This window comes from Canis lupus, chromosome 4, assembly GCF_003254725.2.
Source record: "Canis lupus dingo isolate Sandy chromosome 4, ASM325472v2, whole genome shotgun sequence".
In the NCBI taxonomy this organism is placed as follows: domain Eukaryota; kingdom Metazoa; phylum Chordata; class Mammalia; order Carnivora; family Canidae; genus Canis; species Canis lupus.
The window spans coordinates 9063336-9091223 of NC_064246.1; the positions used below are offsets into that span (position 1 = coordinate 9063336).

Below are 27888 nucleotides of genomic sequence, written 5' to 3' on the forward strand. Positions count from 1 at the left end.
TGGGTTTTCTTTTCTTTTAGATTGATTTATTTATTTTAGAGAGTGTGCAAGCAAGCACAGGTAAAGGGAGAGGGAGAGAGAAACTTCAGCAGACTCCTTGCCAAGTTAGAAGCCCGGGGTGAGGCTTGATCTCAAGACTCTGAGATCATGACCTGAACTGAAACCAAGAGCCAGTGCTCAACCAACTGCACCACCCAGGTGCCACTCCCTCCACCCCCCCACCCCCCATCACTGTCAGGTTTACCCCAGTCTCCAGCCATGGGCCTTTGGAATCCCAGTTACAGACAGTTGAGTGACCAGGATGTTGGTGTGCTTCGCAGTCCTCAGTCCCATGGCCATCTGTTCGTACTCCATGCAGGGACAGCAGTGTCAGTCACTTGTGTTGTCCTCGGGGCACTCTGTCATCAGGCAGCTCTGCAGAATGTGAGGTGCCAGAGAGTGCCTCCTCCACTTGACTCCCTTCCTGACTTGGCCTTTCTGGTTTCACTCCTCCGACATCAGCAAGGCTCCGAGATAGCGATAATTAATTTTGTTTATTGGTTTGGCTGGACCACAGGACCCAGATATTTGGTCAAATGCAATTCTTTTTTTTTTTTTTAAGATTTATTTATTTATTCATGATAGAGAGAGAGGCAGAGAGGCAGAGACACAGGCAGAGGGAGGAGCAGGCTCCATGCCAGGAGCCTGACGTGGGTCTCGATCCCGGGACTCCAGGATTGCTCCCTGGGCCAAAGGCAGGCGCTAAACTGCTGAGCCACCCAGGGATCCCGATCAAATGCAATTCTTGATGTTTCTATGAAGGTGTTTTTTGGGGGGGATGAGATTAACAAACCCGTAGACTTTGAGTAAAGCAGGTGAGGGATGGGCCTCATCTAATCAGTTGAAGACCTTAATAGGAAAAAAACTGATGAACCTGGAAGAAGACAGAAATCTGTCAGAAAAATGCCTTTGGATTTGACCTGTAACTCTTTCCTGGGCCTCTAGCCCACCAGCCTGTCCTGTTAGACTTACTGAGCCTCCATAATCATGTGAGCCAATTTCTTAAAATAAATGTCTATCCTTCCAGATAGAAGTGATTGTGTGTGTGTGTGTGTGTGTGTGTGTACACACACCTCCTGTTGGTTCTATGCAGAGGTTTTCCTGCACTCCACATTTGGCTTAGAGGTAAATGTTCTTGTAGGAGAGACAGATATATTAAAAACCATTCATAAATACAGTATGACAGGTGCAGCATTAGAAATGCATGTACAGTGTTATGAGGCCACAGGAGGGCACCTGGGGCTAAGAAAGGCTCCCCAAGGCGTGCCGAATAGGGCATGTGGTGCACCCCTGCAGAAAGCGTCTGTGGCAGCAGGCACTGAAACGGGAGCTAGCATCTCCCTCCCCCACTCTCCTGGGTGCACCCACTGAGCCTGGTATAATCCTTTAAGCGGTACACAAGGGAAAAGCCAAAGCTCCCAGAGAGTAAGTCATTTATCCAAGACTCATGGCTGAGAGGCCGTGGAGCAGAAGCAGTGGCCAAAGGGCTAGCGGGCTCCTTGTCCTGCGGTCTGTGTGTAGCCTGCGTCCCGCTCCCTGGGGCCCTCTCAGGAAGGGAGGAAGAAATAACCACGCAGCTCGGGGTGTTCTCTCTGACTTGGACATGTACGTGGAAAGTATTTCTGTGACTCACCTTTCAAATGTCCATTTAAGAAGAATCGGGGATCGTGGCATATTTATATCTGCAGTAGAAAATCCTCAAGGCTAATGGAGGCCTATTTATCCCTCCGTGCCCACACCCTGCCATGGACTCCCAGCAGTCTCCCAACAGTCTCATGGAAGATCTTGAGGCTTTGGACTTTTTGACCCCAGGCTCTCATAGCAGTGGAATAAGCAGGCAGGGAGTCATATTAAGTGAGGCTCTGAAAATTCTGAGATGTAGTCACTTCTTGGGTTCTAAATGCTCTGTACCCTGTGAGACCACAGCTCATGCCTTCTTTTGGTAGAACCACTGCCGTTTGTAGATTAGAGGCTTATGGTGTGCTCAAGAGCATATACTGTGTCCTGTGTCCCAGGTCTGCCAAGAACTGTCTCCAGCCCCAACATACTCTCTAGCTCATGCCATTTGCAGAGGGCCTCTGAGAAAGGGGGCCAGCCAAGGGGACCGGATCCACCTCTGCCTTTTGTGGTCTCCCTTGTCAGCTGGAGAAGACTGAAAGGAGAGATTTATACTGAAGATGTGACTTCCACTTTCTGGGGAAAGTCCTGTTGTTGACAGGTTGGGATTCCTTAGTCTGAGACATTAACTTTGCTCATTTTGGAAGCCTTGTGATATTTCTGTGGGGTCAGAGAGAGACTGTCTCTATAGAGACTTACTGTTCTGCCTCTACTATGTCAGAAAGATTGAGAATCTGGTGGGAAAAAAATGGCCAGCAGTTTAGTTGATGTTATAATGACCCATGGTGACCATAGAGCCCTGAGATTCTTTGGGGGGTGGAGGGAGGGTCTGCTAATTAAAAAAAATATATCCTAACCTAGTCAAGGAGCAGATCTCTCCTATTTGAATGTGTTGAACTAGGCCACCTGCCTCTATAGTGTGAGACCTGCGGTTCCCAGCGAGGAGTGTTGGCAGGCGGGAGAGCCCCAAGGAGGGCTTGGTTTCCTGCTCAGTGAACTGACCTTCACTTGGAGGTGGTTGGGCTTCGGGAACCAGAATTCAGGATGGAAACTCCCCAGCCAAAAGGACCCCCGGCTCCCACCCCCTGCACATCGCTCAGTGTGTCCAGGCAGAGCCCAGGTGTGCATCTGTGAGGGGTTCTGTAAATGGGGTCCCTGCACCCCATGTTTTTGGGGGAGGACCTGATCTAAAAGCACCTCACTTCCTTTCAGCCTGACCTGTGGATTCACGACAGCTTTGTCTGGGGTTCAGAACAGGGAGATTGGCATCGGTGGAGAGCCTGCTATGTGCCAGGCTCCATGCTTGGGCATTTCCCATGCGTTACTCATTTTCTCCTCACTGCAGTGTTAGGATGGAGGCAATGCTCCTGCCCTTTCCACTGCGAGGACCTGAGGCACAGAGAGGGGAGCCTCCTGGCCAGAGTGCCAGCCGTAAAGTGACATGACAGAGCTGGGATGAAATGCAGCCTTTCTCACCCTACAGCCCACCCTCCTAACCACCGGGCTGTGTGAGCAAATTTTCCTCACTGTAGACAAACCACGTATCCATTTCTTACCCATCATGGTTGGTGTTTGATTGATGTTTTAGCACCAGTTGTCACAGTCTCCCTTATCTGAGACCTACTTTTTATGTTGGAAAGAACTTGAGGAATTGGCACTGGTGTTTGTCCTTATTTGATTTTTAATCTTTTTTAAATTCTAAGTGAATGAAATCTTTTGCTCCTGACCTAGAACTAACTGGATTAGCTTGAAATGTGAGGATCAGAGTGGGATTAATTAACTAGAGTGGATTTTGCTTATGGAGTCAAAACCTGGGCAGGACGGGGGGCCTTCGTCCATCTGTTTAATTGTACATGGTGGGGACGCAGGCATCCATCCTGGTATGTTGGATGTGGTTATGTCACAGGATAGAGTTGGCTGGGGTACAAGACATCTGTCACATCATCTCTGAGTGTCTTGGAGCAAGTAGCTGAGAACTAATTCTGTCTGCAGTCTGTAGAGTGGAAGTGTCCAGCCCTCCTTACCACGGAGGGATTCAGAGGGGACAGTAAAGTATTAAGTGAGTCAGGCACTGACTGGACCAGATGGAACCCTGGCCTTCTCCCCAGGGAACTAAGAATCTACAACGGCTGTGATGCGAGTGGATGCCAAGAGCCCGCAGAATGCTGCCACCCATCCCTCTGCCGCGCCTCACCAAGATTGGAACTTTGGAATGAAAAAAAGCAAGGTTCTTGCCAGGGTCAGTCCTGCTGAAGGTTTAGCTAGAGATGAGAAGAGCCATGGCACATGAGCCTGCCCTGGCCCATGGGCAAGGTAAGAGGCAACGTGAAAGAAGATTGGCGGCAGGAGTCGGCATGGCGATGAGATGGTGGTTTGCAGACTTTGCTGGAAATAATTGGGTTCATAAGCCAAGGATGGCATAAAGCAGTGGTGTCCAGAACTTTCCATTACCACTAGCCCATGTGACTGCTAAGTGTTGAAATATAACTGGTATGACTGACGATTTGAATTTTTCATTTTACTTAATTTTGATTAAATTAAAACAGCCACATGTGTGTCTAGAGGCTACAGCCTAGGCATAGAGCTTTGCTATTAAAAGAAAATCACCTTTACATGCACAGGTGTCACAGACAATGGCCTTGTGAGGTACATAGAGTATAATGATCCTTGCAAATGAGGAAACCACAGCCCAGAGCAATTAAGTAACTTGCCCCAAATCTCACTGGCTAGTGAACAGCAGAGCCCACGCGCACCGAGCCCAGCACGATGTGATGCCTTCACCATCTCCTTGTGGCATACTCCGTTCCTCTTGTGGCAGGTGAACGTTGCTTACACATTACAGCTCTCACAAGTGGCCGCCCCTGAGACGCCCTAGCAGACAGCCTCCCACATCACCATGGGCTCACCTGCCTAATTTCAGGGAGCTCAGACCCTGCACTCCCGCATTGCTTCCCCACTGCGAGGATGCCACCGTCCACTTGCTTCCTGCACTGTCCACCTGCTTCGAGTTGAGGATCACAGGTCCTGATGATGAGTGACTTCCCCGTCCCCAGAGGTGCCCTGCTCAGACGGGCACAACAGAAACAGGGAAATTAAAAAAAAAGAGAAAAAAAGAAACAGGGAAATTCTCTGTTCCATTCTGCTCTGAAAGAGAAGTAGGTCCAGTGGTCTAGACCTGCATCTCTGAACCTGATTTTCCTCGAGACAGGAAGAGTGCCAAAACCCTAGTGACAGCTTGAGACAGCTTTGTCGGTGCATTTTTTTTTTTTAAGATTTTATTTATTTGTTCATGAGAGACACAGAGAGAGAGGCAGAGACACAGGCAGACAGAGAAGCAGGCTCCATGCAGGGAGCCTGACGTGGGAGTTGATCCCGGGACTCCAGGATCATGCCCTGGGCCAAAGGCAGTCGCTAAACTGCTGAGCCACCCAGGGATCCCCTGTCGGTGCATTTAAAGAGTTCTTCATCTGGCCGTTACTGCAGCTGTCATCAATGTTCTTTCCAGAAGGTGGGTGGGGCGGGGCAGGTGAGCTAGGTCCCACCTCTCCAGGTCTTGGGAGCATTGCAGAAATGGGCTTTAATAGTCGTGTGTTGCCTAGGTCCCCCCAGGGATTACTATTATAATCTGTATTTCCTAAGATACGTTCTGTTGTCATGTCAGTATAAAATATGCAACATGGGGCACCTGGGGGGCTCAGTGGTTGAGGGTCTGCCATTGGCTCAGGTCATGATTCCAGAGTCCTGGGATCAAGTCCCATATCGGGCTCCCCGCAGGGAGCCTGCTTCTCCCTCTCTGCTTGTATCTCTGCCTCTCTCTGTGTCTCTCATGAATAAATAAATAAGAAATCTTTAAGCAAAAAATATGCAACATTAATTGTAATGTTCTGGGGCAAAGTGTAATGCTGTATATTAATTTTCCTTCCTATTCTTCCAAATCTACATATTTAAAAGTTAATAAATCATAGGAGCAAGAAAAACTTTTTTTAAGGAAAAGTGTAAAGCTTGGCAATGAAAAGATACATTTTTCTGCCCTACAGACACTTGTCAGACAAGCTTGTGGCTCAGATAGTAAAGTTTTCTGCAGCAAATTCCATATTCCCCAGGGGTGGATGATGCCCTGTGGGACTGTTTTAGTGCAAGGATGCTCTCTCTAGATATGTGTAAGGTGAGACAGGACTTTTTGGAAGGCACACCAGCCAGCAATTACACATCTAAGGGAAGGGTGTTTCCTTCAGCACTGTCTTCCTGAGGCTCTTACAGAGCACCCGGCACAGAGTGTGAGCGGCACAGAGTGTGAGCGTGTGTGTGAATGTCCAGCAATGCTGCCTTTCTCGGATTACTGATCCCTAGGGCAGGCTTTCAAAATTCGTTTGTGTGTCTGCTGTAGTTGTAGCAATGGTAGAGTTGGGATAAGATTCTATTGGAGGCTATGATTTTTTCATAGATTCATAGATTCATAGATTTATTCATTTAGCTAAGGGGTACAAATTGACATCTTTGACCAGCTGAACTAATTCAGTCAAAGCCAACCCAGACCAGTGGGATATTAGACCAAGGCGACCATCAGCACCTGTCAGGCTGAGCCCTCCTTGGCCAGGTTCTGACTGCCCGGCTAACAGTTCCTCCTAAATTGTGCCCCTTGTTGTGGACTTTTTTTTTTTTTTTTGATGTTGTGGACTCTTGAAGTAATTTTTTATGTTACTTATTTAAATGTAGATCCTATTTTATATTCACTTTAAAAATAAACTCACACCAGAGGGGAGGGGGCTGGGGGGATAGGAGAAATAGGTGAGGGGGATTAAAAGATACAAACCTGAGACACCTGGGTGGCTCAGTGGTTGAGCATCTGCCTTCAGCGCAGGGCATGATCCCGGGGTCCTGGAATCGAGTCCCACATCGGGCTCCCTGCAGGGAGCCTGCTTCTCCCTCTGCCTGTGTCTCTCTTCCTCTCTCTCTCTGTCTCTCATGAATAAATAAAATCTTTTTAAAAATAAAAAATAAAGGGTATAAACTTCCAGTTATAAAATAAATCATGGGGATGAAAAAAGTACAGCATAGGGAATATAGTTAGAAATATTACAATAACTTTTTGTGGTGACAGATGGTGACTACACCATCTTGTTGGGATGATTATTACACCTGAAACTAATATATATAGTATGTTACATATAATATTATAGTAGTATTATATGTTAGTTGTACTTTAAATATCTTAAGAAATTGCATATAGCAAAAGAGTAAAATAAACTCATTATTTTATAGCAACAAGTGCCCCAAATTTGGACCGCCCTTGGACTTTGATGACTGTCACTTGTGGCCTCGGTCTTCCTCCAGATTTCCTAATAAGAATGTGAAGACCTTTGATTCCATACCTCTCCCCCGCTCCTGTGCTGGAATGACCCAAGTGCCTTCTCCTTGGGAGGAGACTGGACAAAATTTGGGGAAACGCCAGTGCCCAGACAGGCCCATGTGCACACACAGACTCAGCAACTCCAGGGTGGCTCCGTAAGGACTGCATGTCACTGGCTTGGAGGGAACCATATATCCCCCAGGAGAGTGAGAGGCTGGCCCCTCCTGAGAGTGATCATCCTCTGCACACGTGTTCCCAACACAGCATCTCTTAACAGCCACTTACATAGATCGGGGTTGTCTTGGGAAAGAAATACTGCAAGTTCCAAATGTACCTGTGCTGGAGTACTCCTGATAAGGAAGGTCATTTGTAATTACGTTTAGTCATTTTGTGATGAAATTGTATTATGTTTAGCATCTGAAAGCAAACATTTCAAAACATCTGTAATTCCAATGTAGAGAGATAGCTACTTGGGGAATAGAGTCAACATATCTATCTATATAAACACACACACACACACACACACACACACACACACACCATTTTATAATCCAGTTATTTTGGGGATCCCTGGATGGCTCAGCGGTTTAGCGCCTGCCTTCGGCCTAGGGTATGATCCTGGAGTCCCGGGATTGAGTCCCACATTGGGCTCTGCATGCATTAGCATGGATGGAGCCTGCTTCTCCCTCTGCCTGTATATCTGTCTCTCTGTGTCTCTCATAAATAAATAAATAAAATCTTTAAAAAATATGTATATATATATATATAATCCAGTTATTGCACTTAGGATATTGTGAACCTTTTACTATATTCTTAAATAATTTTTCTAGATCATGATCTTTTAAAAAATTGCACTACTTAAAAGTAGGTAGGTATGATGGAATTTTAATCAGCCTCCTTTTCATGTGAGGTAATTAGGTTGCTGCTATATATATATATATATATTTTTTTTTTTTTAAGATTTATTTGAAAGAGAGTGAGAGAACACAGGGAGGGGCAGAGAGAGGAGAAAAGCAGAGTCTGCCAAGTGCGGACCCTGATACGGGGTTGTCTCATGACCCTGAGATCATGACCTGAGCCAAAATCAAAAGTCGGACGCCTAACCAGCTGAGCCACCCAGGAGCCCCAGGTGGTTGTTAATTTTTTTGCCATTATAAAAGAACTTCTGAGATACATGGTTATATAAATATGAGGTCTTAAGTGCATTTCTGATTGTTCCCTTAGGTTTAATCCCTAAAAGTGGAATTCATCAGTGCAATAGCATACACGTGTTTAAGATTTCCATCATGCTACAGAATTGCCCTATAGAAAGCACCGTACCAGGGCAGCCCCTGTGGCACAGCAGTTTAGCGCCACCTGCAGCCCAGGGTGTGATCCTGGAGACCCAGGATCGAGTCCCACATCAGGCTTTTTGCATGGAACCTGCTTCTCCCTCTGCCTGTGTCTCTGTCTCTCTCTCTGTCTCTCTCATGAATAAATAAATAAAATATTAAACAAAAAAAAAAAAGGACCATACCAGCTTACTACTTTCACCAATATGGGAGGTTGGGGTGGAGGGAAGATGGTGTTGCTGTTGGTCCACACACATTGTACATTGAAAACAGTCTGTTTTCCGAGTAACAAGCTGACATCATCACCAGCACTCCACCTATCAGCTATGGTGTTAGAATTCTTCAGATCCATAGAAATGCTGTTGTTGAAGCGATATGCAGGCAGTAGGCACGGCTCTAGGACGCTCACAAGGTTCCTGCCCCTGGTATGCACACACCTTCTCCCACTTACTCACTCAAACACGAATCCAGGCATTGCCGCAAAGGAATTTTGATTTCGTGGGTAAAATTATGGTCCTAAATCCATTGATCTTAGAAAGGAAATTTTCCTGGGTGGGTCCGACATAATTAGGCGAGCCTTTAAAAGGAACAGGCCCTTCATGGCAAAGAGACTATAGAAGGGAGGGATTCAACCTGAGGGAGGGTTTCCACTTCAGACTTTGGAGGTGGAGGGGCCATACTATAAGGGACGCAGGTGGCCTCTTGGAGCTGAGGACAGTCCCTGCCCAGTCCTGCAGCCAGAAGGGAACAACTTGAATGAGCCCGAAAGGATCCCGAGCGCCAGCTGACACATGGCCTGCCGACACTTTGCAGCCTTGGGAAACTCACCCATGCCGTTTCTGCACTTCCAGCCACAGAACTGGAAGCTAATAAATGGGTCTTGTTTAACCCACTAAGCTCGTGGTGACTGACATGCAGCAAAAACAGATCTGAGTTTGATTTGTTTTAAGATTTTATTTATTCATGAGAGACACAGAGAGAGGCAGAGACATAGGCAGAGGGGAGCCTGATGCAGTACTCGATCCTGGGACCCTGGGATCACTACCTGAGCCAAAAGCAGACACTCAACCACTGAGCCACCTAGGTACCCCACATCTAGGGTTTTTTCAGCCAGATTGTGTGACTTTCTGGATCATTTACACATTTTATTCTTTACCTCTCTCTTCACATTCTCTTCCTACCTCCCTGACCCTTCCTTTCCATATTTCCCTGGGAGTTCCTTGTCTGGCCACGCTCCAGATGCTGGTGACCCCCAGGAATCCATCTCAGCCACTCTGGGGATTGCACTGCACCTGTGTACAGTTGACTGTTACCCAGGTGTCCTCATCCCTGACCTCTGCCGACATAGGTCTTCCTCTGTGGCTTCTGCTTGCGTGTCTCTCAGGCACCCTAGACTCAGCCTGGCCCCAGCTGGATTTGTGTCTTTTCCACACTACCCCCTCCCAGTACCACCTCCTCACTGCCTTTTCTTGTCCCTCTTTCCAAATTAGAACCCGTTTCTTGCCTTACTGCCTGAATCTGACCTCTCCCTTAAAAGTAGGAACAGTGTTGAAAACCAACTTCACTTTCAGGGAAATTATGAAAACGATTTTGTTTCCTTTAAATCAGAAGAGAAGAAAACCAAACACTTTTCAAGTTGAAGAAAGTGCTTTAATATATCATGTTAATGTATTTGTCTTTATGACAGTGCAGTTGGTAGAATGCAATTTAAGAGGGGTCCACAGAAGCAGACGACCCATGAGAGTCCCACATAGCCCCGACCCCACCTAGTTTCTAGGGATGTGGACATTTGTACTGATGGTGGCATGCGTCACCTTACCTGCGGCCCTGAAAGTGGGGTAGGTGCTTTTTGAGGTGATCTCAATGGATGGAGCTTTGGTTCCTGGGAAGGGTTGCAAATCGCTGGTGATTGGGAGCTGCTGTGTTGGCCATGTCTGCCCTGGCAGGGGTCGTCTGAGCTGGGAAGTTCTCTCTTGCCTTCAGCTACTTGCCTCTGTGCTTCGGTACTTGTCTCACAATGAATAGAAGTGGCCAGTTCCTCCAGCAGGTGTGAGGGATTCTCTGTCCCCTGGTCAGGCACTCTAGTTCCATTCTGAGTGTCACCCCAGGGGGACTGTGACAGGTCCATGCAGCCCCTGCGTGCCACCCCATGGCCCACCCCACCGATGTGCGCACTTCCAGAGAGCAAAGGGAGAGCACGTTGGTCAGAGCAACTGAATCTAGTCTGGGAATCAAAGAGATGACATTTTGAAGGTGCGTCATGCTTTGAAGCCTGTTAGCCAGGAACCCAGGCAATCCACCTTCCAGAGGGCTAACTTTAGTGCTGAAAATGCATAGATGAGTCTTTGGCTCACGCAGTGCTCCAGCCAGGAAGCCACTCTGGCAAGAACCTGTTAGAAACATGTGATCCTCTCTAGGCTATTATAAGATCCAGGAGAGAGTCAGTGTTTTCTGAACCCTTTGCTGTCAGAACTGCAGCAGGGCAGTGTTGTTCTGACATAGGATCAGACCTGCTCACGCCAGTCTCATCCCATCACGAATAGAGGGCTGCATGCTGGGGATCCCTGGGTGGCTCAGCAGTTTAGCACCTGCCTTTGGCCCGGGGAGTGATCCTGGAGTCCCAGGATTGAGTCCCACATTGGGCTCCCTGCGTGGAGCCTGCTTCTCCCTCTGCCTATGTCTCTGCCTGTCTGTCTGTCTGTCTGTCTCTCTCACTCTGTCTCTGTCTCTGATGAATAAATAAATAAATCTTTAAAAAAAAAAAAAAAGAGGGCTGCACGCTTTTCAGGAGAGGGCCTTGCCTACTGTGCAGCTTTGTTGGGGCATCTGAGGTTGGCGTGTGTGCAGCTCTGTTCTCTCTGATGCCAACATGTTTCCCCTGCATCTGAAGCTCAGACCCAGCTAAACACTAAAGTGCGTTGAGGAACTCTCAGAATCTTAGCATTGACAGGGACTTTGGTGGCTGTTGAGCCCTCATTAGCTGTGCAGACCTTCAACCTGGCCTTGCATCTCTCTGAGCCACCCATTCAGTTGTGGGTAGTGCTGAGGGCTAGTGGGGGTTCTGATGCTTGAACGCAGTGTTTCTAGCCATTTGTATGTAGTCGCTATGCTTCTGCCTTAGGAAGATCTTAATGATCATTTTACAAGACACCTCTCTTGCCAAAAGAAGAGGTTCTTGGACTCCTTCCATGCTCCTTCCCCAGGCTTAGTGCCACTCCCTCTGTTAGGGGCCAAATTGTGCCCCTTAAATTCTTGTGTTTTAGTCTTAACCTCCAGTACTACAGGATAGGGCCTTTAAAGAGATAATTAATTAAGGTTAAAAAGATGTCATTGGGGTCAGCCCTAATCTAACATGACTGGTGTCCTTCCAAGAAGAGGAGATTAGGACACAGACACACACAGAGGGACAGCCATCTATAGGTCAAGGAGAGAGGCCTCAGGGGAAACCAGCCCTGGCAGCATCTTGATCTCAGACTTCCAGCCTCCAGAACTGGGAGCAAGTACCTTTCTGTTTGTGATGGCCACCCAGCAGACTGCTCCACCAACCCAGCACACCTCTCCTTGTGCCTTGTAAAGAGTAGCATCCAGAAGAACTGATCATGGTTTGGCCAAAGAAGCATAACATGGTCACCACTCAGATTATTATTATTTTTTAAAGGTTTCATTTATTTATTTATTTGACAGAGAGAGAGAGAACAAGCACATAGAGGGAGAAACCGGGTTCCTACCAAGCAGGGAGCCCGATGTGTGGCTCGATCCCAGGACCCCAGGATCAAGATCTGAGCCAGAGGCAGACGCCCAACCAACTGAGCCACCCAGGTGTCCTACCACCCATATTATTAACAAGCCAGGATCCTATTAACTTGGCTGGTCGTGGCATCCAGTGACCATCTCCAAAGGCTTTCATGTTTGTTTTCTAGAACTATTCTTGCTCAATCCCATTTCTTGCATCTTATACCAGACGCAGTTACTTTTTGAACTTGGTTGTGGGATTTTACATGTGGTCCTGTTAAATTTTGCCTGCTTTGGGCTGAGTGTGCCAGTGACTGCCCCCATACCTCAGGGAAGACTTTGGAAACCACCTGGGGTGTCATCAAGGTTTGGGGCCTGAGGGGTTCCCACAACACACACCCCATTCCCCGGTGAGAACCCGGGGTTTGGATGGAGGATTTCCTTTTGAATGACACATGGGACAAAACTGTCTCTAAGGTGGATATCAGGCTGCACAGTGCCCAGCATGGGTACGATGGGGTTTCAGGTAGGTATGAATCTCAGCCTTAGGTGCGAAACCCATGGTAGTGGCCACAAGAATTGGGCTTTGCTGAAGGAGAGAAGACAGGTTCTGAGAAATGTCCTGGCTCAGCCAAAATCACGTGTGATGTGTGACACAGGCAAAGCTTGGCTTCTCTATCCCTGTCAAAGAGATTTCTTCTGAGAATTGAGGTGAGAAAGGTACAGAGATCCCAAAACGAAATGGAGTCCTGCCACGTTATGTAAAAGATGTTCTATATCATTAAGCCATTGCCTGCCAGGCTGCAAGAAAGTAGGGTCCTCCCTGAGGACATCTCAGGTGAGTGTTTGGGACAGGATTAGCCCTCAGAAGATGAGCTGCTTTTGGAATTAGACCCATTCACCGATTCTTCATCTGCCTCAGGAACATCAGACACGGTATTTAGCATGTGATTGAAGTAATCTGACCAAGGACGGATATTGTGGACAGGCCTGGGTCCTCTCCGGGGCCATGTTGGTTTTTCACAGCAGAGCATCATTGGCTGTCTGCATGGACAGGCCTGCAGTTCTGTGTCTCAGAGGACAGTCAGGGGTAGCCTCATGGCCGACCCAGTGTCTGTTGTCCCTGGGGCATCTGACAGGCACAGGCGAGCACTATTAGCTTGCGACATGCTGCCGTAAAGGCACCTAAAACATTCCACAAGAAGAACTCCAATCCCTTAAGGAGAACAGTAGTTAGTACCCATATGACAAATTCTTCACGACTTGGTCAGTCATTGGGTGGACCGGACTCTTCTCAAATCCATTCCCATTTCCGGTGATTTCCCTTTTGGTGATGTTCCTGGAAGGTGTTCCTGGGACAAAGAGTGTAAAACTTGCTTGCTAATCCCAGTACAACCTCTTTGCTGGTCCTAGCAACTCAGGGGAGTTTTGAATCCCTGCTCCTGACTTCTCTTCTGCCTGTATAAGGCTACTCTGAATAATAAAGGGCAACAGTAAATACAGATGCACTTTGTGTGTTAGAAAGCTGTGTTCAGGGGTGTCTGGGTGGCTCAGTCGGTTAAATGCCCAACTCTTGGTTTCAGTTCAGGTCATGATCTCGGAGTCATGGGATCGAGCCCCATGTCAGGCTCTGTGCTGAGCTTATAGCCTGGTTAAGATTCTCTCCCTCTGCTCCTCCCACTCCCATCCCCCCAAAAACCAACAACTGTATTCAAATGGAAAGGACATGGACAAGCTTACAGGTGAGGTGGCCTTAAACTTTTATTTAATGTAAATTAAAGCTCCAGACTGGGGGATGTGTTTGTGTTGACCTTAGCTGCCAGATTCGCTACTTGTAATAGTTTGACCCTTTTCTTCTCTACCTTGACGTTTCTAAACCGAAAAGTTCTGCCAAGCCACCAGCTGCCTGGGCTCCATGGTGGCCTTGGGAGTTCCCCATGGCCTCTACAGGCTGAGGAGGCAATGGGGTGGGAGGGCTGCAGAACCAGCAGCTCATGGGAGAGGTGGCTTTTGCACCCAGTATTGGCCCAGCGAGGGCAGCCTGTGCTTTCTAAAACCTCGGGCCCCAGCCTGACATTCCATGAGCTCATGTGATTCCTTTGTATTTCTGTTCAAGATTTATGTCCACCTGAAGGAAGGCGGGGGTCCTGATGGGCTAGATGCACTGAAGAATAAGCCTCAGCTCCACAGCATGGTGGCCCGAAGCCTGTGCCGGAACGCAGCTGGCAAGAACTACATCATCTTCACGGGGCCCAGCATTACCAGCCTGACCTTGTTTGAGGAGCTGGAAAAGCAAGGTTTGTTGTGTGGTGAGCCGGTCCTGAGTGTGGCCCCTGCCCCCTGGAGAAGTTGATGGCAGGGGAGTCTGGGGGGTGCAGGTGCATCGCAACCAGCACACACTATAGGCTGCTTGGCCAGGGGGGAACATGATGGTTTCATCCTGCCACATGCCTGGACCCTGCTGGGCACTGGAGATCAGAAGGGACACCTGCCACCGGCTTGAGCTCTGGGGGGCATGCGTGGCATGTTGGTGCAAAGCTCTACCCAGGGCACGGTTGAGAGACCATGGCCATTGAAGGGGCCTTCTAGTGGCTAAGTCCATTCGGGCTGTTCTAACAAAATACCATAGCCTGGGCAGCTTATAATCAGCAGCAGACATTTATTCCTCAGAGCTCTGGAGGCTGGGAGTCAAGATCAGGGCGCCAGGTAGGTCAGGTGAGGGCCTCTTCCAGGTTGCAGACCTGAAATGCCAGAAGCTACAGGGAGCTCTCTGGGGTCCCTGTCCATAAGGGCTCTGCTCCCATTCATGAGGGCTCCACCCTTATGACCCAGGCCCCTCCCAGAGGCCCCACCTCCTCATCCCATGGTCTTGGGCATTAGGCTTTCAGCAGAGGAATTTGAGGGGAACACAGACATTTGCTCTGTAGCACCTAGACACTCCTCCTGCTAAGGCTCTGAAGTCTTCAGACCTATAATGTGACCTCTCCAGTTGACATGGATGTCACGGAGAATTACGTAGATGAATACAGGCTGCAGTGCAGCGGGCCTCAGAAAATTCTTAGTATCCCTTGGTGCTGAGGTGCTTTGTTCATCAGTTGAAAGATTGGGAAGCCTGGCTAAGACAGAAATGGGGGCTCTAGAAGATGTGGACTGAGTCAGGGAGCCCGAGAGCAAGCTGCATATCTTTTGCTTTGTCCTACATTTTGGGGATTTATATCTTGTTCACTCGGGAGAAACATAAAAAGCTTCTGGTCTGCTATGTCAGCCACTGGAATTGCAGACCTATTGCTTAGCAACGGATCAGACATCTGGCCTTAAAACAGAATCCTCTCAAGTAATGGGGAGCCAAGGGCTTCTGACCTTGACCTCAGCCACAGTGATGAGGAAGCAGCCCCTGGACTCTGTGCTCTGCTGGCTCTGCTGTGTCTTACTCATCTGCAAGGTCCAGTGCCCCATTGGGCTTGGTGTTTAATTATGGGGAGAACTCAGGGTGGAGAGAGAACACTATATGAAGAGGGGCTGTAGAAGTCAAGTTGGAAAAAAATTGGCGCTAATGTGTGTTAACCAGCCACTTTGGGAGAATGATGGGTTCCCATGTTAGGGGGTGTGGTGAGAGCCAGGGCTCCCTTCCCCACTCGCCTGCTCATTCAAGTCCCGGTGTGGGTGCAGAGCCATGGTTCTCAATTGTCCCTACGCTATTTGCACCAGCCCCTAGGGACTCTGGCTGCGCTGGTGTGGGTTGATGCCCCCCAGGGGATTCCCATGGGCAGCCAGGATTGAGGAAGGGCATCGTAGCGGAGAGTCTGGCTCTCCCTCCGTGGGTGTACAGAGACTACTTTGTAAGACATCCAGAAAAGACATTTATATAAGAAGTGCTGTTTTCATGAAGGGGCAGATTCATGAAGTTTGGATGCTATTTGAATTTTCTTTTTCCCCCTTATAAAAATGTACCTGCTCTTTGGCTGGTCATGTGTATTGATGGCTGAGCCCTGGGTGGATGACTTAAAACATACTTTACCTTGTTCGCCTAATCCTCTCCACTGTTTTAAAAATAGTTTCTTTTTTTTTTTTTTTAAGATTTATTTATTTATTTATTTATGATAGACATAGAGAGAAAGAGAGGCAGAGATATAGGAGGAGGGAGAAGCAGGCTCCATGTGGGAGCCCGACGCGGGACTCGATCCTGGGACTCCAGGATCACGCCCCGGGCCAAAGGCAGGCGCCAAACCGCTGAGCCACCCAGGGATCCCCTAAAAATAGTTTCTTATTTTTAAATAACAAGACTGGAGTGGCTGGAGGAGTTCCTGCAGAGGTGTGAGTGGCCAAGAGTGCTCTTATTTTGAGCAGCAAGACTGGACCGTGCCACCCAGGGGGTCCTGCTCTGCACCATTTGAGCAGCAAGGGGAACCTCCTGAGGGAGGCAGCTCCTCAGGGTGTCTGGGGGGGGTGGAGATGCAGGGATGAGGGAAGCATGTGCACAGGTTACATGATGAATCAGTGTCAGTCTCCAGTGAGCTTTAGTCTTTGACCCAAGACCCTGGGGATGAGACCGTCCCCAGCCACTTCAGGCAGAAGTGCCGCTCCGCGTCTCCTCCAGGCATCCAGACCAGACCTGGCTACAGGGAGGAACAGACTCCCCGTGGCCCACTCAGTGGGGCAGGCCCATGCTGGGGAGGACCAGGAAAGGCCTTGAGCCCAGGGTGGAATTTGCTGAGCCCTCCTTGTCCACACTGTGCTCACCATCCCTCCTGCTCCGCCTCGGAACCTTCCTGTGCATCAAAGGCCACACTGTTGCTCCTCCCTCGGGAGGCTTTATGTTCAAAGGCAGGACACTGGCTGGATGCATATTGCTTAATGATTATTGCCTCTGCATTTAACTTACCTCCAAGGGGACAGGGGCTCCGTCTTGCACACTGCCTCTGGGTGCTCCTGGGTGCAAGCAGAGGGCTGGACCCGTGGCTGGTTGAATCTTGGCAAGAGTGTTAAGGGGTCATGGTGTGGTCAGACTTGGATAACAGACAGACCTGTGCTTAATCCCTGCCTTTGCCCTTCCAGCCGTGAGCTTGGGGGCCTATTGGAGCTGCACTTCCTCTCCTATAATGTGGGTAGGATGACCTGAATGCAGAAGTATCTAGAAGCAGATAGAAGGATGGGTACCCATGCTGAGCACTGTGCCTGGCACATAGTGGGTGCTCTAAGGACGAGACCCCTGTTGGTACTGCTGATGGCTCACGTGATGGTCTCACGTGTAATTGTAAAGATACATATGGAAGTACTGGGAGGGAGAGACGGCACGTCTGGGATCCAGGTCCCCAAACTGCCACAGTCTCTTCTACAGGGACTTCAGAGGACCCATCCCCCAAGCATCAGCACCCTTTCAGCACGGGGCCTCCCCGCCGGTGTGGCCGCAGCTTTGTGTCCCTCTCCCCGCAGAGATTTACTGCTGCGGCCTGCTCAGCTCCAGGAAGAGTGACTGCACCGGCCTGCCCCCGTCCATGCTGAGCAACCCGGCCACCGCCCCGGCGCGGGGCCAGCACCGCATCAAGATGAAGGGGAACATGTCTCTGATCTGCTGGTACAACAAAGGGCACTTCCGCTTCCTGACCAATGCCTACTCGCCCGTGCAGCAAGGTGGGGCCCCGCGGGGTGTCGGTGGGGCCGTGGGGTTTGTGCGGCTCTCCTCTCGGGTAGCCCCGAATCCTCAGCCGAGGCCGCAACCACGGGATTGGCAGGTGCCCCGGCTTGTGCGTGGCCGCCGAGAGTGGCGTGTATTCGATCACTTGATCACCCAGGATTCCCTGAAGAATCTGTTCTGACAAGACAGGAAAATGTCACCTGTTTTATCAGTTCAGTGTCTTCCTCAGAGGTTAACCATTGTTTTTTTTTTTTTTTTTTTGGATGTTCAGGTGATTCTGTCTTTAATTTTCCTTGGGGTTTAAAATCCACTCCTAAGAAAGGGATTTACTTAGCCAGCAGTCTATAGTTAAAGCAACTACAGCTGAAACATTTTTAAACTGCTGAAAAGGGAGCTGGAAATGACCATGGGGCACTTTACAAAAATATTTACGGTTACATAGTGTATTTGAAAATCCCTGCTATTCCTTTATATTAGGACATCTTTCCTCTTTACTTCTGAAGGAACATTGCAAGGGGCTCAGTTGTGTGGGAGTGGTGTGGGGGGCATGTATGTGGGGCATGGGCTGTGTGTGTGTGGTGTGTACATGCATAATGTGTGTGTATGTATGTGTGTGTGTGTGTGTGTGGTGTCTGTGGTGCATGTGGTATGTGATGTATATATATGTGGTGTGTGTGTGTGTCTGGGGTGTGTGGTGTGTATCTGTGAGGTGTATGTATGGGGGGCAATGTGTGCTTAATTAATGCCTGCCATTCATTTATTCCCATCCCTGACCCCCTGCACACACACTGAAGTTATGTTACATGTCAGTAGAGATGACAATCCAGGGATGCAAGCCTATGGGACCTAGGTTTACAGAGTTACAGAAAGCTGCCAGTTTCTCAAGGAAGGGCTGTGTGAAGGGCACTTAGAAGAAATGTTTGGAATTGACCTTGCAAGCTGAAGGCAAGAGTTTGAAATGAACTTCTAGACTCTTGTGACTGGGCAAGCATTCACAGGAGAATGTTCGGGAAGAGCTGTTCGGGTAGGAGCTGCCTCCCACTAAATTGTGCATGACAAATTGTAAATTATGCAATACAGTTTAAGATGGCAAAACCTTAAAACCCCAATCTCTAGGGTTGGGAGCCTTAAATCCATCACCAAGGGAACCAGCAAGGAGGCTATTGATGAGAAAGAGAAAATGGGTAGGGTTGATTTTTTTAAATAGGCCAAAATTTGGTATTTGTGTTTCCTTCGGTTATAGTTTCCATTTCTAAAGTACTCTATTATAAACCACAAAGTCCTGGGGCGCCTGGGTGGCTCAGTCTGTTAGCATCTGCCTTCGGCTCAGGTCACTATTTCAGGGTCCTGGAATCGAGCCCCATATTGGGTTCCCTGCTTAGCAGTCAGTCTACTTCTACCTCTGCCCCCCTACACCCCTGCTCATGCTCATTCTCTCCCTGTCTCTCAAATAAATAAAATATTTTTTTAAAAATCACAAAGTCTCAAATCTTAGACTCCCTTAAAAACCCCAGGGAGTATGCCCTGGCCCCTCTGGCAGCACCTCTGGAAAGTACCCCCAGGGTGGATGGTATGGGCACCCATGAGCCAGACCTGCTCTGGAGCAGGAGCACCTGGAGGCAGGGAGGCAGTGTGGAGAGCCCAGGCTGGGTGGTCCACCTCTCATCCCTATGGGAAATCCTTTTACTAGTCCACATCTCAGAGTATTTTTTTTTTTAATGAAGGGGAAGATATTTGCTTTTCAATGTATTTCAAAACCATGATTTTTAAAAACCCCTTATTAGTATTTCATTTTTCTTTAAATGTCATAATTTTTCTGCCTCCACCCCCCATTAATGATCCATTTTTTCATAATATGAATAATGATGTAGTGAATATTTCCATACTTTTGGGTACATCTTTGATCACTTCCTGAAAATAAATCTGAGAGTGGAACGGCTGGCCCGGAGGGTCTGAACACTTTGAAGGCTTTCAGTGACATGTTGCCAAAAGACCGTCCTTACCACTATGACAGGCTAGGAGGGGACTGTTACTCCTCCTGTGTTTATCAACACAGATGTTGTTGTTGTTGTTGTTTTTTTTTCTAAATTTGTCAATCTGGTGGGTGAAAATGCTACAAAATTTTAAATCTGAATTGCATGACTATTGATGAGGTTGAGTGTCTCCTTGTGTATCTGTTGGCCAACTTTCCGTGATTTCTTCTTGTTCACCTTGTCCTTTGAGGCACTTGTCTTATTGAAAGCAAATTTTATGCCTATAGCAAGTATTTTTCTGTATTTGTTTTTCTTTTGTGCTTTTATTTATTTAACAAGTTGGTTTTCATTCTGCATGGGAAGATCTGCCGATCATATTCTTTGTTCTTACAAGAGCTTTGAAAGTGCCTGTTCTGTCCAAGGGGCTGGATGAGTGTTAGATCACCTGGTTGGTTGTCTTACAGTGTGATTTTTGTGCTCTTTACAGTACCCCCAGCCATCAGTTGGATTTTTACTTTTTTTTAAGTGGCAAGAGTTGCTTGACCAAGCAGCCCTGTCTCTGTGCCTGAACCCTTTATAGAAAAATTCTTTCTTTTTCTTGTATTTTAAATATCACCCAGAGGATGAAGTCTCAAATACTATAAAGAATGCCTTTGAGCTTGATACTCTCTCCTGCTGTGAATACACACACACACACACACACACACACACACACACTTCTAAAAGATGAACAGAATTTCCAATTTTAGAAAATATATAACTGGTGAGGAACATTTTAGGAATGGGCTTATTATTTCTTCTGGATTCTAAGGAAAGATGCCCCTTCTTTCAGAGAGTGTGAGCATGTGCACAGTCTTCTGAAAAGTTACCTGCTATCACATAGCCAGGGACATCTGTGTGCAGAACCAAACCCTGCTGCTTTTCTTCAGAAATCCATCTTGGATCTGTCATCTCCCTACCAGAGTCTTTGCCCAATTGGGGTGCATACTCCCTGAGACTGATGGGCGTCAGAATGTGTGTGTAGGACTGGGTCAGGTCTTGGCTCATTCATTCAGACTCACAGGATGACAGAAAGAATGTCAGCCATGCCGCACGTAGCCTGGGGAGGCGGTCGGCGGAACTGCCACTGCTGCGTGAGTGCATGTGTTTCTCCTACCAGGTCAGATAGTTTTCATGGCGCCACAGAGGTATGTACATAGAGTACATCTATGCACGGAGATTTGCATGGCTGTAAATGTGCAGGGTCCTTCCAGGGCGCCTGTGGGCCATGTCCTGGTGAAGTCAGCAAAGCCAGTAAAGCTCAGACAACCTCTTGTCAACACGTCCAGTGCCCGAGCTTTTTGGTCCTCAGAAAAGGATATTCTAGGGCAGCAACCTTACTCTTTCTAGCTGGAATAGTATCTCAAAATCCAAAATATCACCAGGGAGGAGGGTGATCTGGTTTATAAAATCGGGGTAATGCTCAAGCAGGTGAGTGCACACCCAGGTTTGGAAGCCACTCTGCTGAGATGTCCAGCAGAAAGCCTCATTGTAAGTTAAAGACTATAAGAATGGTGGGAAGGAAATGAAGGGCTAGGGTAGGACCCCCACAGTTGGGGAGACGGGACACAGCAGTTGAGGAACTGTGGCCTTGGCAGTGCTGGGGCCAGGAGGCCAGAGCTGCAGGCTATGGGAGCACCAGGGACATAGTTGACTCTGAGGTCCTTGACACGTGAGCCCGACTCACTGGAGACTGGGTGACTCAGAGCGAGTCACACTCTGCATCTGGGAACTCTATTTCTGTATAGGGATGATCTGATGTGCCCATATCCACCATGGCTTCCATGGAGCCCTAATAGGGCCTGAGCCTCTTTAGACTCTGAGAAAGCTGTAATTTTGGATAAATTTAAGCAGAGCCAAGAAACCTGCCCAGGCCTGGGCTCATTTGAGACTAGGATGTTTCCCTGATTGGTCTTAGACTGGGGTAGGGGTGGCTGAGATAAGGGACTGGAAACATGCATGCTCAGGGGTTCTGTTGAAGAGGAACAGCCCTCCTTGGAGACTGTAGGATGGGCCCACCCTGCCTGTATGGCTGGATCCCCAGACAGTAGAGCATCTTTCATGGAGAGGGGATTCGCAAACAAGCAGAGTCCCAGAACCCTCTGGACAGGAGGAAGCCCCCAGCCTGGGCATCAAGGTCCTCTGACTCTCAAAGAGCTTTAGGAAATGCATCACCTGGGGCCCTGCCAATCTCAAGTTCTCAGGGTATTTCTTTGTGTGAAAACCCAATATCTGGGGGGATGACTGGGGACAGGGACCAAAAGAAAGAGAAAGATCCCAGTTCAGGGCTCAGTCTGTGCAGATGGATCCCTGCACTCCTGTCTCTTGCAGGTCCCTCGGTGAAAGGGTGGGAGACACTGTAGGTGAGCCCCTTGTGCTTGCAGGGGACATGCCACAGCGCTTCAGCTGTATCCATTCAAGTAGTGCCAACTTCACAATTCTTTAGATTGATGCTTCTAAAACAAAACAAAACAAATCAAAAAATGGTGGTGCTCTCGTAATCACATCATGCTGCAGGGGGAGGCTGGTGAGAGATGGTAGTAAATCCCAACTACACCTGAGCACACAAGGCTTCTTGGAAGAACACATTCTTCCAAGTCTTCTGTGTCGTCTCTGGAAGGCAGCTCTTGGTCTCTGAGGCAGGTCTTGGAAAACAGGTTGTCCCGCAGTGGTTTGGGCAGCAGGGTGAGGAGGGCTGGTTCATCACTTTCTGTTCCTCACACCCGTCAGTAGGCAGTGCCCTGGACGCATTCCCGTTTGCGTTTAGTAGAGGAAAAGCATGGGGTGGCAGGGGGCAGAGCTTCAGGGGTGGCCCAGTGCAAAAGGCTCCTTCCATCCCTTGGTCCTCAGAGCCCCCCAGAAGTCCTGGGAAGCATGAAAGTGGCTCCTCGCTCTTCTGCATCTGTAACTCCACCCTTGGGCTGTGATGGAGACAGGCAAAGGAGGCCGAAAGGACTCCCTGCACTCCCTGAGCGGCAGCCTTCCTGTGGGGAGGGAGGAGAAGGGGAGAATGAGTCCCATGTCTCCCCTTTGCTCTCCGAAGGCCTGACCAGTCCAACACTCTCCCCAGTGCCACTTAAAGCCACCTTTGGGCCTGTCGTCGCCCCGCGTGCCCGCAGTGCCCCTGCGCCCTGGGCACTCATCTATATGTTCTCCTCAAGTCCTCTGAAGCTTTTAGGGACCGGTGTCTACCTTCTGCGTCCCCACTCCCCACCCCCAGCTCCCCGTTTTATGGCAGGACGGCCAAGCAGGGTGGAGATAGGCACCTTCGTTCAGAACAGGGTGTGATCTTCTGTCTTCTCCGCAGGAGTGATCATCAAGAGGAAGAGTGGGGAGATCCCCTGCCCCTTGGCCGTGGAGGCGTTCGCTGCTCACCTCAGCTACATCTGCAAATACGATGACAAGTACAGCAAGTAAGTGCACAGGCAGTTCGCAGCCACAGGAGGGCGCCTGCGGTCTCACCAGTGCGGACTACAGGCTGCTACAGGCTGCTGGGTGGGGTGGTCGCGTCCCCCAGTCACAGAAGGGACAGAGCAAGCCCCTGGGAGACAAAATCTGGGCGCTCGCCCATGCAGCCCCCTCCCCGCTGGGCGCCCTGCCTCCTTCCCTGCCAGCCTTGCCCTGAGGTGCCCTTCCTTCCACTCACTGGGCTCTGAGCCTGCACCCTCTGTCTCCCGGCCAGACCAGCCTCCCCTTTGTCCCCCCACTGTGGCAGAGCATGCAGCGTCAGTCCCAGGCGGCGTCACACGGAGCCCAGTTTTCCAGCACAGGTTACATAATCCTTTGCACTGTGGATGCCTGCAGCGGCTGTGGCCTCCGCAGTGTGCACACGTCCATGTGCACCCGAACTCACCGTGGCAGGAACTCAAGAAGCGACTGCTAGTAACATTGAGTGTGACCAATAACAGCTAGGGTTGAGCCTTAGGACCTAGAACAAGGTTGGAGTAACCCCAAAGACAGGTGGGCATTTATTCAGCCCACCTGGAGGGGAATTTGCTGGGCTTCTTCATGGCAGAGAGAAAACCAAGGACCCGGTTCTTCCTGGAGTGCTCAGCCTGGGTCCGCAGGGGAGCCCCATGCCACAGGGAGTCCTTGAGCAAATGTTCATTGCCTGCCAGCTGTGTGCTCAGCACCTGCGGCTCTATGCGGTTGCTATAAAGAAATCTGCATTTATTTAGTAGACACATTAGAGTCCACCCTGTGCAGGTGGCAGTGAGGATACTGATCCTCAAACAGTCCTCAGTGGGTGCAGAGACGAAGATGCAGGTGGAGGACACAATGCAGGGGTTGGCCCTAGAGGGGTACCATCCTCAGTCTCAGGACAGAGGCCTCCCTGAGGTGACATCTGTCCCGGATCTAAAGGGAAGGAGGGGTGGCGAGGAGGCGGACGCATTGCAGAGGCCTGCAGCTGCAGGTGCGCTTGCCCTTGGGAAGTGGAAGCAGTTCAGTGTGCGGGACGCAGCATCTGAGGAGGGCCCTTGGTGAGGAGGGTGGGCGGCCCTTCAGGCCCTATACCCTGGAGCTTCTGAACCTCGCCATGGCGGGCCCGGCCCCTGGTTCCAGCAGTGACCCACCTCCCACCTGATCCTCTGATAGGAATCGTTTTCGTCATCTTAGTCTTAAGTAAAGTTCACCGTGAGAGGGCCTCAGCGGGAGCCGGCCCGCAGCCCAATTCCTACCCCCCAGGGCTCCTCTGCAGCAGCACCGACCATGAGGTGGCCTTGGGGACCGTCTCCCCTGACCCGGGCTCCCATGAACCACCTGCATCAGCCTTTCTTATTCCTCTGCCCTCCTAGGTATTTCATTTCTCACAAACCAAACAAGACCTGGCAGCAGGTGTTCTGGTTCGCCATCAGCATCGCAATCAACAACGCGTACATCCTGTACAAAATGTCAGATGCCTACCACGTGAAGAGGTACAGCCGGGCGCAGTTTGGCGAGAGACTGGTGAGGGAGCTGCTGGGTCTGGAGGAAGCCTCCCCAGCCCACTGACGCCGAGGCGGCCAGGCTTAGGTGAGGCCCGGGTCCGGGAGGCCGGAGGAGGGAGAGAGCCTGCCGTTCGGACCTGCCCAGCCAGAGCCCTGGGGCGCCCCGGGGGTGGGCCCAGCCCGAGGGGTGCCCAAGGCCTCCACAGGGACCAGGGTGGGCCTGGTCAGAGGATGGCTGCTGTCCCGGTTCCCCTTCAAAGAAGAGCACGTCCTCTGTCCAGAAGCAGCCACCCACCCAGTGCCAGGACGGGTGCTGCACCCAGACTCCACATGCAGGCCAGAGTGCTGCATCCTCATGACACCCATGGAGCTCACCTCGGCGCAGGGGACCTGGGAAGGCCGTCGCCGCCAGAGGCGCCGGGGAGAGGATGAGCCAGGCCATGTTCTGCTAGGAATGTCTGCTCTGTAAAGACACAAAGACATTTGTAACCTGGTTCGATCTCGTACCATGTCTAGAGGTGACCAGAAGCAAGCAGGTAGCGCTACGGTGGTCCAGGTGTGCACAGGAGACCAGAGCGCGCTCCGGCACTTGCCTCTCGTGAGCAGCTTAGAACGGGTCTCCTGGGAACAAGAGACACAAACTGGGTGCCAGTAGAATGCAGGGATGAAACGGGAGAGCGGTTGCCATCCTGCTTAGTAACCGAGGCGTCCTACTCGTTTCATCTCTCTGGCTGGTGGCCGGGGTGGGGGCAAGGGAAGATGCCAACAGAACCGCAGTGATGTGTGATGCTATTTTTTATTTTTAAATATATCTTCAGGTTATTTTCTTACTGTTGCTTAAGATCTTCTGTAAAAGGAAAATGTGCCCCTTCTCTTCCATCCCCCCCCAATCCCCTCCACCCCCATCCGTGACTTTTTGCATGAGCACCGTTCGGTGTGCCTGTGACTGTGCCAGGACCCGAGAGGGCAGCTCGCTTCCAGGACAAACGCGGTTCCACCCCATCAAGGATCGAGGGGGGGCCTGTGGGCCTTTGGCTTCATCACAGGCATCACCATTGGCAGAATTACTGTTTTGAAAAACCTGTAGCGTGGCTGGAGCAGACCGTGAAAGGTCTGGGGCCGGCACTTGCTGAGTCTCTCCTGCCCGTGTGTGGTGGCCCGGCAGTGTCTGTCCGAGCGCCCCCAGACCCTGGGAGCCCTGCGAGGGGCCGGTGGCGGGGATCTGCCATGGGGCTGGGGGCTCGCTCCCCCGGGGACTGAGGACCGCACGCCACGTGCTCACTTCCCACAACATCGGGGGCCCCTTGTGAACGCCCGTCCGCCTGTGTCCATGGGAGGCCTCGGCCCGGGTGGCCCACTGCTCTGACCATCCCCCACTGACGCGAAACCGTGATTTCCGGAGTTACACCATCCCCCCACACACACCCCAATTTATGTAGCCCCCTCATATTTTTTTTTTTCCACAAAGGCAAAATCTATTCTACTCAGGCTTTGGGACTTTCTTCCTTGTTCCTACTCAGTGAATTCCAAGTGTTGCTGGCCGCATGCTCCGAACTCCATGTCATTTCTGTATCCTAGGTTCATGATGATCCCACCTCGCCCTGTGGTTTGAATTCGATGCCACGGATTGTAGGCCACATTTTCAATTGTGTTTCAGAACACCTTTGCCTGTCCTTTAATTGGATTGAAAGCACTTTTACCACATGGAGAAATATATTTTTAATTTGTGATGCTTTTCTACAAGGTCCACTCTTTCCGAGTCTAATGTGTTTCCAACACTTAGGGAGACTCTGATGAAAGCTGACGAATTTTCTTTTCTGTCTAAATAAGTAAAAAAAATAAATAAAAGTCTATTTAGATGCTGATTCTTTGTTAGTATGTGAGTTTCTTTACAATGACAGGGACAACAGTACGGGCCACTCTTTTAAGACTCAACTTCTTGTTAGATCATTTGGTGTGTATGATCTTAAACTGTCCTTAGCATCCTGTGCTTCTGAGCAGTTTAAAAAAGAAATTCAGTCAAGTCTCCCTTTTTTTAAAGATTTTATTTATTTATTTATTTATTTGACAGAGAGAGAGAAAGCACACCAACAGGGGCAGAGGCAGAGGGAAAAAGCAGACTCCCTGCTCAGCAAGAAGCCAGACCTGGGGCTCGATCCCAGGACCTTGGGATCATGACCTGAACCAAAGGCCGATGCTTAACTGACTTGAGCCACCCAGGCGCCCTGAAATTCAGTTAAGTCCCAACTACTAGAAATAGATACTGATCCCCTGGCCCTGTAAAGCACAGTCATTCTAGGTGGCTCTGCCCCGGAACACAGTCCAGCCTGCCTTCCAAATGGGATTCCTTCCCATTTCTCCCAGTTGGCCTTATCATCCACATTCACACACACAGCCACTGTGGGATGGTGGGTGGGTGACTTCGCGTGACCAAGTAATTAGAGGGACTTAGCCCATTTCAACGCTCTGGGTTTTAAGTAGTAACCAACTGTTTTCAGATAAATGCTCAACAGATAGGACTTTCTAGGGAAGCCCCTGCAAAGGTTGGGAAGAGTTTCTGTCCTTCCAAAAGGAGGACAAAGTGAGGACAAAGTGACCCGGAGTACTAAATAGGAAAACCTGCAACTGGTGAGACCTTGTTGCACAGATGTGAGGCCAAGGGCCTTGTGGAGAGCTCCAGTTAAAATCCACCTGGCTCCAGTAGCCCTGTGGGCTTGAAGGCCCTCAGGTTGGCCCTAGATTGGCTCCTGTAGTATCTGGCTGCTGGTGGTGCCTGGCGGGGGGGGGGGAGGGGCAAGAAGTGGCTCTCAGCAGAGGCTGGGAGGCAGGTGGGCAACTCTGCATGGCATGGCCAGTGAGACCTTTCCACCGGGGCCTGTTGCCATGGTGCACCACTGCCCTGTGGGATGGTTCTGCCGCAGGGTCTAAATGGCAAAAACAGAACAAGGAGTTTCCCGACCCTTGTGAAAAATAAAACACCAACAAAAATCTAGAAGTTTTTCCAAAGAAAGCTCTATTTGACCAAATGTACTGAGCTTCATGTGGTTTAGGTCACCAGAGACTGGTGATATTCAGAAGGTCAGGTTAAGCCTTCAGAGGAGGGAACTTGGGTGAGTTTTTGTTTGTATAGGCTGCTGCCTTCTTAGGAGTTTCTTTCTTTCTTTCTTTTTTAAGATTTTATTTATTCATGATAGAAGTAGAGAGAGAGAGGCAGAGACACAGGCAGAGGGAGAAGCAGGCTCCA

At 49.7% G+C, this 27888-nt stretch overlaps 1 protein-coding gene across 2 annotated transcripts in view; it reads left to right on the forward strand.

The window, feature by feature from the left end:
• Nucleotides 1–26509, forward strand: part of PGBD5 (piggyBac transposable element derived 5) — a 106960-nt gene extending 80451 nt beyond the window's left edge. Inside the window, exons 4-8 of one of the 2 annotated variants that reach the window (XM_025448512.2) lie at nucleotides 14186–14366; nucleotides 17503–17700; nucleotides 23024–23129; nucleotides 24513–24729; nucleotides 24926–26509. In XM_025448512.2, coding sequence (XP_025304297.1) covers nucleotides 14186–14366; nucleotides 17503–17700; nucleotides 23024–23129; nucleotides 24513–24708 — 681 coding nt within the window. In that variant the 3' untranslated portion in view covers nucleotides 24709–24729; nucleotides 24926–26509. Of the gene's footprint in view, nucleotides 1–14185; nucleotides 14367–17502; nucleotides 17701–23023; nucleotides 23130–24512 lie in introns of both variants that reach the window. The other variant, XM_025448511.2, reaches the window with a different exon arrangement.
• The last annotated feature ends 1379 nt before the right edge of the window (nucleotides 26510–27888 follow it).